This window comes from Protomyctophum parallelum (assembly GCF_964188405.1).
Source record: "Protomyctophum parallelum genome assembly, chromosome: 1".
Lineage (NCBI taxonomy): Eukaryota > Metazoa > Chordata > Actinopteri > Myctophiformes > Myctophidae > Protomyctophum > Protomyctophum parallelum.
Window position 1 is genome coordinate 60,628,050 of NC_139697.1, and position 9,784 is coordinate 60,637,833.

Consider the following 9,784-nt stretch of genomic DNA (forward strand, 5'->3'; position numbering starts at 1 on the left):
TTGGCTCTAATTTGCATTTAAGACGTGAGGTCTCATTAAAACGTTTGCTTGTCTGGTGTGAATCCGCTGGGATGAGCTTCTAATTAATTCACTCCATTTTTGTCTGTTAGAGTAAGACTCAATGATATCCACTGAGTTTTAATGTCAAGAGGTCTGTCCTTGAATAATGAGGGAAAGTATGAGACCTCACAGCCCACTTGCTCATTCAAACAGCACCTGCAATCATAGGCCAATCATTGCCATAGTGTTAAGCCTATATGTTATTCAGCCGGAAATGCCCATAGTAAAAACATATTTTACACAATACTGTATATTGTGAAAAATATGTTTTGGCTGAATAGGCCACTCAACATATATTTCCTCCAAAATATTTTTTTTACACGTTGCAACTTGCAAGCTTGTAGATCAGCTACAGTTGCTGACCCCCAAATTGATACGTACAGTATTTGGCCTCATCTGTAAATGTATTGTAAGAAAAAGTATTACTGGTATTTGTATACTTTGTCTGATTCTTCAAATTAGGGGAAGTTCTCGAGCCTCTAGGCTTCTAACTTCTGCACAATATGTTATATGTATTTTTGTGTGTTTTTCTTCTGTTTTCATTAGTCTTTACGCAGTAGCCTACCTATATGTGTACCAATGTGTTCTCAGTCCAAGTGCTGCAGTGCAGATATTCCCAGTCCCAGAGAGTTTAAGTCTACTATTTTATAATTGTTAGTAGTATTGTTGTTGTTATATGTTGTCATTATTTAGATTTCTATTTAGATTTAAATAATATTTTGAATCAGTATTTGAATTTCGTTACCTGTAGCTTTAGTGTAGGGATGGCTACAGTGGCTAGGCGGTGTCACAAGTTTCCAAAGCACGCCCAAAGATCACACTTCCCCAAGGCCTGGGCGGTTCCTCTCACTCCACTGTCTCTGGTCTGGTGCGGTGCAGGGAGAAAGAGCACTGCGGGGTCAGCGCAGAGTTACCGAGTATGAGAAACAAACGCTCCTTTCTGGAGAACAACACCAACACTCTTGGGTACTTGTCTGTCTTCGGGCCACTGGCGCTTGTTATGTTATGTTGTGTCTGTGTTTGAGGGGACAATGTTAAGCCGTGGCATGAACAGCCATCACTCAGCGAACTCCGGCAGCATGCACACCCCGAGAAAAGAGCACCTGTACAAGGTGTTGGTTATTGGAGACCTGGGGGTCGGAAAGACCTCCGTTATTCGGCGGTACGTCCACCAGACCTACTCGACCAACTATCGCGCTACAATCGGAGTGGACTTTGCACTGAAGGTGTTGAACTGGGATTCCGAGACTGTCCGGCTACAACTCTGGGACATTGCAGGTGCGTAATGTACGATTGATGTTGAATATAGGCTAACCGTTTATGGCTCACTTGGGCTGCTGTGCTGTTACCTTGCATGCTGCCAGCTGCTTATTATTGGTGCTGCAACAGTAGATGCGCTGCAACAGCTGTCATTCATTAATGCCATTACAAAGGTGGTGCACTATTCTCCTGTTTATAGCCTTCGAGGTGAGCCAACGTTGCTTGGAAACATTTTATTTTGGAAATTAATACAAATATTCTTATATAGGTCTATAGTACAGTATAGGCCTATTGGGGGGAAAAGCTGCATCACTGATCACTCATTTCTTGATAATTGTAGCCTATTGCCTATATATAAACGTACACTGACATAGGCCTAAGGGGTGCATACATTATTTGGAAACAGAACAAGAGAGGGTAGCCTATGATGTAGCGGAACATAATTTCTGTTGACTTCTTCGTCGCTGCCCACTGTAGATCCACTTGTCAGCTGTCACGTGCAGACTCCCATCTGTCTCCAACTTACCCACAGTGTGTCTGACACACGCTCTCTGACGCACACACACACACCTAATGGTTAGCGTCAGGGTGGCCTGCCAGGCGGCTCTGCACAGTGCACACTCGTTTGCTGGATCATGTGAGAAGGCCCATGTGATGTGAGGGACATTTAAAGGCTAGTCACAGGAATTTCATCGAAAACTGAGTGAAAACAAGAAAAACGTTAGCCTACCTAAACAACACACACGCACGCACACTCCATCTCTATCTCTGTATAACATGTAGAATAGAACATACCATCTATACTGTGTTTTGTCATTGTACCACAGTAAAACACAGTTACACAGTTACAATTCAGACATTGTAAAGTAAGTTTAATGAACAGCGTGCCCTGCGGCTCTGTCAGTTACCAGCTGTCCATTATGCAATATTGCAATTACTTTTTGTCTCCGCCAGGCCGGCCGAGGACTGGGGACTCCTGTCTTTAAATGTGTGTAAAGCCCCAAATTTGTTGCACAATATCTATGATGATTGAGTATTTATTCCAAGTCTGGTGGTAATTCTACCACTGAAATATCTGTGGAAACTGGCAATTGCGTTTTCCGACATCCATTTCTATTTCCACTCTGCCTACAGGATATGATTAAAAAACAAACAGGATAGAAGTTACACATTGGAGCAAATAATAAAAACAAACAGTAAAACACACACCCTTGGGGTTTTTGTGGTGGCAGCTTAGCTAACCTGCTCCTCCAGCGCACACACACACACACACACACACACACACACACACACACACACCGAAAAACGACAACCCACCTCAAACCCTAACCTAGCCTGACCTAAGCAGAGACATTTCTGGTCTAGAGGGGCGGGTCGCGCCTCAGAAATGCGCGCACCCTGATTGGATCTCATCGATCTGTCCGTCACCCCCGGCCCCTCCTCTCCCCCCTAGTGCAGCGCTACGTCACATCATTTAGAGCGACGCCCACCCGGAAGGGTTGACTCCCACTTTTAGACTGGTTCAGCCCACAGCTTTTTCCAGGCTTTCATCTTTCGCGCAGACGAAATGAAAGCCTGGGTATCGAGGCTAACCCTAACCTTACCCTAACCTAACTGAGTCTGAGGTTGACACTAATGGGCTTGATGGGTGGACTTAATCCCCTCAAAGGTAATCACACTTTAATCATTGACCTCCAGACACCTACCTCAGAGGTGACTAGATTAAGCCAGACTAAAACTAAATATAAGATTGAGAAACTTTAAGTACTTCTAGTAAGACTAAATCTTAATTGCCCAGACTCTTCTTCAACAAAGATGCCGAAAGCAAACATTCTTTGTTCTGTACTCATACAATAGTATGGTACAAAACACTGAAGTCCTTAAACCAGAAACATAACCGCAAGCACGGGAGCAGGCGCTAGTCCGAGATGCGGACGCATGTCGAACTAATGCTCCGTCGGATTATAGTAGGCTGGATCACCATAGGAAACAAAGTTCTTAGTCTTGCACTGTTGCTTAGTGTTAAAGTTGTCTCTGTAGTTGTTCTCCTGCATGTGCCTGGAAGTCCACCCATTGCTATTCCGGGGTTAGTCCGACAGCAGACGGACATACCGCTGGAAGGCCGCCAGGTCTATATTGCCTCTCTTCCCAGTAAGCTGTTCATGGGAGGGGCCGTTAGGTAGCGCTGGCTGTTAGGGTAGATTCCACTGGTGAATAGTGCCTTCTTGTATGCATAGTCCACAGAAGTTGCAAATGCATCCATGCACCTAATACATTGACGATGGTAGTAAACGTCATGCCCAGGACGACACACACACACACACACACACACACACACACACACACACACTGTTTTAATGGTTAAGATTCATAGTCTATTTTATCTTCACATAGAAGGCCTCAAATTGTTCAATGCCCAAATGTCATTCTAGCCTAGAAATCTTCATTTGCAGTGAAGGCAGAATGCAGGTTTGATTTAAGTCATGGTAAAATTATTCTCAACACTAACAAGGGTCTGCATTGATGCGACTGGCTCAGACCAACGTGACAGTTAGACCCTAGGAATGTGCTGTTTCATGGGAATGTAGAGAAGGGTAATGGCAGGCTCCAAATGCCAACCAATGCAGAAAATTGTGTGTGTGTGTGTGTGTGTGTGTGTGTGTGTGTGTGTGTGTGTGTGTGTGTGTGTGTGTGTGTGTGTGTGTGTGTGTGTGTGTGTGTGTGTGTGTGTGTGTGTGTGTGTGTGTGTGTGTGTGTGTGTGTGCGCGCACGTGTACAAGGGTCAAGTTGTTTTATTGTTAAATACAACACAGCAGAAAGCTACATTACAGACTGTGAAATTCTCAACACTGTGGAAAATGTGACAAAAAGACAGAGAGAGGGAGCTCATGTTGTTTGTCAGTGTGCGACTGATTACACACAGCAGTGTTGTGCAAATGTTTTGAAAATAGCATCTATTTGAGCTAGGAATTTTAATATCCTACAGTATAAAATGAAATTTGTGCTGCAGGTCAGGAGCGTTTTGGCAACATGACACGGGTGTACTACCGTGAGGCTATGGGCGCCTTCATCGTGTTCGACGTAACAAGGCCCACCACGTTTGAGGCGGTCACCAAATGGAAGGAGGACCTGGACTCCAAGCTCATGCTGGCCAACGGACAGAGCATCGCCACGGTGCTGCTGGCCAACAAATGTGACCACCAGAGCCGGGACGAAATCACCAGCAACAGCATGAAGATGGACCAGTTCTGTAAAGACCACGGCTTCGTTGGCTGGTTCGAGACTTCTGCAAAGGTTAGTCCTGTGACTCACTCTGCTGTCTCTGGTTCTGTTCGGTTATGCAGTGCAGTGGTTCTCAAACCTTCTCATGTCAACGACCCCCAAATTGTAATTGGCCACAGACCTCATCTGAAAAATGTTTTGTGCCAGGCACCGCCAGAATAGACTTTTTTTCCCCCCAAAGAAGGGGGGGATTAGCCTTGGGGACTTGAGGACTTGTGTGAGGATAAAAGAGCTAAAAACGTGAGGACAGACATGTGAGGACGCCAATTGTGATTGGCCGGAATGTGATGATGTATGATGACAAGAGTAGTTTGATTAACCCCTAATTGTTGTTATTGTTACTTAAAACCCATTTTGGGCGGGACCCCTTTTGGTGTTTTAAACATTATGTTATAATTTAGCTATTGAAAAATAGCAGATCTACAAGCTCGTAGCGTGCCACTCGGTGGCACGCTACGAGCTTGCTATTTTTGAAAAATGTGGCGCAAATCTTTGAATATATATTATTGAAAAGTGAATGTTTTTAACTCGGGTCTAAATGGGTTAATGCTGTGCACAGATGTACACAAACGTCAAGGGAATGCACCAGATTGTAGGTGAGCCTTACATGCTCACAGCTAATGTCCTTCATGTGCTCAGGTCACTTCAGCCAGTAATAAACATCCCCACACGACCAGCTGGAATTTCATATACTTGTGGAAAGTGGTGCCGTGGGATCAATTTAAAGAGGGAGTCGTCTCCAGTAAGGCATTGAAGTGAACCGGCACAAACTGACTTTAGAAAGCTTATAGTAGTGTAGTTATATCCAATGGTCCATTTACACTTTGACAAAAAGAGGCAGAGTTTTTTACATCACGCCATAAATTCTACAAATGGCGTCCCCATTCACACATCCTCTGTAGACACTAATGTGTCTGAATAACCTCTTTGCTGCATGCAGTTCATGGCGTGAAAGCTCAACATTCTACAAGGTCAAAGGTCATAAGGTGTGCAGTGTCAGTGCTACTACGCAGGCCTCACATTTAGAGTTCGGTGGACATACATATAGAGTTTGTTTATGTCTGAGTCATATACCACCCGCCCACCGGCCCTTCCATTAGCCAAATTTTAATATAGGAAACAATGGAAATCATCAGAAACTTCTTGTGTTAATTAGTTTGAAAACACACAGAAGGGGTGGTGCTGTGAGTGTGTTGTCCTTCCTGCACATGCTGTGTACATCTAGAACACACTGTATGTATGCATATGAATAGACGTCTAGATTATTGCCGTTTTAAACTAGTGGGTCAGAACCCTCATAGTGTATGTTTCATATTGTCAGGGGCCTCAGGGCCAAAGGGCAGCTTTAATAGAAGATTATTGTGTTGCTCCCCCTTGGGCCTTGTGTTACATACCACTTTTTTATTTATAATTTTTAGGACAACGTCAACATCAATGAGGCTGCAAACTTCCTCGTCAAACACATCATGGCCACAGAGAACGATATTCTAAAGTCGGTGGTACCAGACACCATCTCGCCGCAGCTCAACTCCAACAAGCAAGTGAGCTGTTCTGGCTGCATCAAACCATAGAGGATAGACCGAAGGAAGCATTGTCAGAACAGGACATGCAGAACAATGGAGGAGAAACACTATGGACCTCGACCTCCCTAGCCTCTGAGGCGTGTGATGTGCTGGATTCGGTTTTAACCAGCAATGAAAAGAGCTGCAGACATACATACATACATACCGTACATACAAAACTTTGAATAACATCTCTGTCAGCAAGTCAAAATGTGATGCTGTCCTGTCAGTCCTGTCATCCAACCTCTGTCCAGCCTTAACGGTCATCATCCCTGCTTAAACCAATATATTGTTCCACATACGTTCATCTTGGAGGTAGAAGAGTTGTATGAGATCCTTTTTTTTTAATAATGGACAATGGACTAATCCAATGTTTACTGTTGCTTTGTTGCACATAAATGGATGTGTTTATTTTATGTATTTATGCTTAACAGCTATTATATATGTGTGATGCTGGCTGAACATACCGTATATGCTGTGTGTTAGACTTTTCAAAGCCAGTCTTGATTAATGATTAACCCTTACTTAAAGGGCCATGTTGGTGGTCTGGCATGTTTAGCACAATGACTATGCTTGTTTTGTTTTTTCAAAGAAAACTGTATTTTTGTAATGTGAGGAAATTAAATACATTGCACTCATTTCAGTACGGTATGAAAAGTAGTCTCTGGTAAAAACATTGATGACATATGGACTCCAGTATGGTACTGGACCCGGTGAGTTGCCCGGGGCAACTGGCATCGTTTGACCACTGAGAATCGAAGCAGTGGAGCTCTGCCTTCACTGACGCAAGGCTGTCTCAACGATTTGGCAAAATACGGCGGATAAAATATAATGTGTGTTGTCTGGACAAAAATGCAAGAACAACTCAATCACAAGTGATCGTCTGTTTACCAGGTACACGACTCGGAAGAGATTTCTGCTGATATGGACAGGCCTTTCTCATGAGATCACCTAGCAAAGCTTGATGCTTATCCATTGTCATTGTTACACTGTGAAATGAAAAATAAGCACTTGAATATCTCGAAGGCTGAGTGCTGGGCACCCACACTGAAACTTTGGAACGTGTGTGTGTGTGTGCGTGCGTGCGTGCGTGCGTGCATCTCAAACTGGTGAGAAGCGAAGTGGCAGATGTGGCGAGACAACAATATGGTGGTATTTTGAGAACAGAACAGAGAAGGGCTAAATATCCATGGCACAGTGACATGATGGGTTGGATTAGGCTGAGTGTATCAATAGTGGGTGTGATGCGGGTAGATTTAATTATGGTCAATCAAAGGATCTCTTTTCATTAGCTTTAAGTGTAGTGAGCTGTGCTCAGCACAGTGGCGTACTGCTGGTAATTTCCACAGTGTCATGGAAGAGCCTCGGAAAAGTAATTTCTCCCAAAAGCAGTTTGAGGCATCGTCAACAACAACAAAATTTACAGTACCTCAAACGGGTGTAGATTCACTGAAGGAGGCACCATAGGAAAGACCATGGGGTCAACAAAATCACTCTCAACACTGGCCATATATGATCAAATCAATGGCATTTAATGTTTGTGTTTACACACACCCTCAAAGCTGGACATAGGAAGGGCCAGCGCCCCTCAAAAACAGATGATGAGTATTGACAGTACACATGACGTCACAGCCCAGCTGGAAAAAAGCCCTGGGAATAAAGATGTATGATAACAATAGTGGACTCAAGCACCACAATAATGTATTATTGTGTCTTAAACCTGCAGTAGAAGGGTTAGAATGTTAAATACAAAAGCATGTTTATGAGGTCATACACAGTTGCTTGCTGTGTGAGTACCTGCAACCAAGACAAGACATCTGAACTATACCTAACAAGATAACCTGAGAATGCTGCGCCAGCCAGAGCTGTCCCCTGGACAACAAGTTCACAGTGTTAGCTCGACTAGTCATGAGAAAGTGTGACACCATGTGAGTCGTCTTTCATTTAGTTCCATACACACACTGTCTGTGTTTAGAAAGGAATTGTTTTGCAGTGGTTTTGCTGTAAAACTTTTCAAAGATTCATTGGTTCTATGTAGTAGGCTACACAGTGTTAATAAAAAAAACAAAATTGACCCGTGTTCTTATGCTGCTATTACATTGTCACGTAAATTATTCCCTACTACTAGCTAAAACTGTCCACTCTTTGCATTATTGATATTAAACAATAAAATAAATCTATGCTTTTTTGTGCGATATATTTCTTAAATTTTTGCAATGCGATTTTGCAAAGCAATTTAAATTTAGCAGCTGTGGTCTGTTTGCAAGTTCTTGGAGTGATAGCCTACAGTAAAATGTAGGTGGTGTGAGTGAGCGAGAAAGTGTGTGTGTGTGTGTGAAAAAGTTGAAAGACTGTTTTTGTATGTTATATTATTGTCACATATTCTTTATAATTTTTTACCCCACGATTTTGTAACCCATTTTTCACTCCTGTGTCAATTATCTAATGTGATCCTGGGCTCTACACACCCTCCGCCAACCTGGGGAGAGCAATGGACTTGAACTCATGCTTCCTTCATGCCTGAGTGTCCAAGTTGCTCCTTTACACCTGACAGGGGGAGTTTCCCTGGTTGGACGTAGCGCGTGGAAGGAACACGTTATTCCAACCAGTTCCATTCCCCTCCAACAGGCGCCCCGGCTGGCCAGGGGGAGGCAGTTTAGAGACCAGGATTACTGCATGTTTTTGTGAGGGTATCTACCCTAGGGGACACGGGGAGAACATGCAAACTCCACACAGAAAGGCCCTTTCACCAACACCGCCTCGGGTATGGGCACTGATGACGTGGAGGAGGAAACACGCCGCCAGCACCCACAGCACCCCGAGCGGGAATCGAACCCAGGACCTTCTAGCTGTGAGGCGACAGCACTACCAACTGTGCCACCGTGCCCAGCTATTGTCACATATTCTATGCTGTTCTATGTCATGTTGCTTGTTTCAGAACCACAATGTGCCAATAAGGACATAAAAAATATAATTCTGGACATCCTGTAGGACGGTGTTCTTACTGACACACTGCGGTGATCACCCCTTACACTACTCACCTATCCATTATAATAGAGTGCTTGTGCGAGAGAGAGTGGCCTCAGCTGATCTAGGTTCTCATTAGGAAGCCATATGACAGACAGGGAGCAGATGATTCTCTTCCTGGGGGATTAGATTTGGCTGTCTGGCAATAGCTCAGGTCACTAAGACTAAGAGCACATTTCTCACACAAATTAAAAAAAATCAAACCTGTGTGAAGTGAGTGGTGCAACTATACATTTATTTTTATAGTTACTGTATTGTTGTACTGTGGTCGGTATACCGTATTGTAGTGCACTGTGCTCGCTACTGTAGTGTACTCTGTGCCACTTTACTCTGTGCTGTACTCTACTGGCCACTTTAGGTGGTGCAGCTTTCCGTGCTTGGACGTACGTATAGTTGCGAATGCAGTGAGCCACTTACTATGAGACCCTGCTGCTCATGTCTGTGTATGTGTGTGTGTGTGTGTGTGTGTGTGTGTGTGTGTCTGTCCCGCTGTGACACCACCCGCCCGCCACCAGAGGGCGCAGCTGTAGCACACACACACACACACACACACACACACAGGGCGCAGCTGTAGCACACACACACAAACACAC

The 9,784-nt window shown here is 44.1% G+C and overlaps 1 protein-coding gene across 1 annotated transcript; it reads left to right on the forward strand.

Moving 5' to 3' along the window:
* Positions 1 to 953: 953 nt before the first annotated feature.
* Positions 954 to 7,058, forward strand: rab38b (RAB38b, member of RAS oncogene family). Its single transcript, XM_083775443.1, has 3 exons — positions 954 to 1,338; positions 4,331 to 4,614; positions 6,021 to 7,058. Exons 1-3 carry the CDS (start codon positions 1,092 to 1,094, stop codon positions 6,171 to 6,173), a joined length of 684 nt encoding a protein of 227 aa, XP_083631569.1. The 5' UTR covers positions 954 to 1,091; the 3' UTR covers positions 6,174 to 7,058.
* Positions 7,059 to 9,784: the final 2,726 nt, after the last annotated feature.

Coding starts and splice junctions, on each gene's coding strand:
- rab38b (XM_083775443.1), top strand. CDS start 1,092: ATGTTAAGCCGTGGCATGAACAGCCATCACTCAGCGAACTCCGGCAGC. Junction 1,339..4,330: donor ACAACTCTGGGACATTGCAG/GTGCGTAATGTA, acceptor TTTGTGCTGCAG/GTCAGGAGCGTTTTGGCAAC. Junction 4,615..6,020: donor GGTTCGAGACTTCTGCAAAG/GTTAGTCCTGTG, acceptor TATAATTTTTAG/GACAACGTCAACATCAATGA.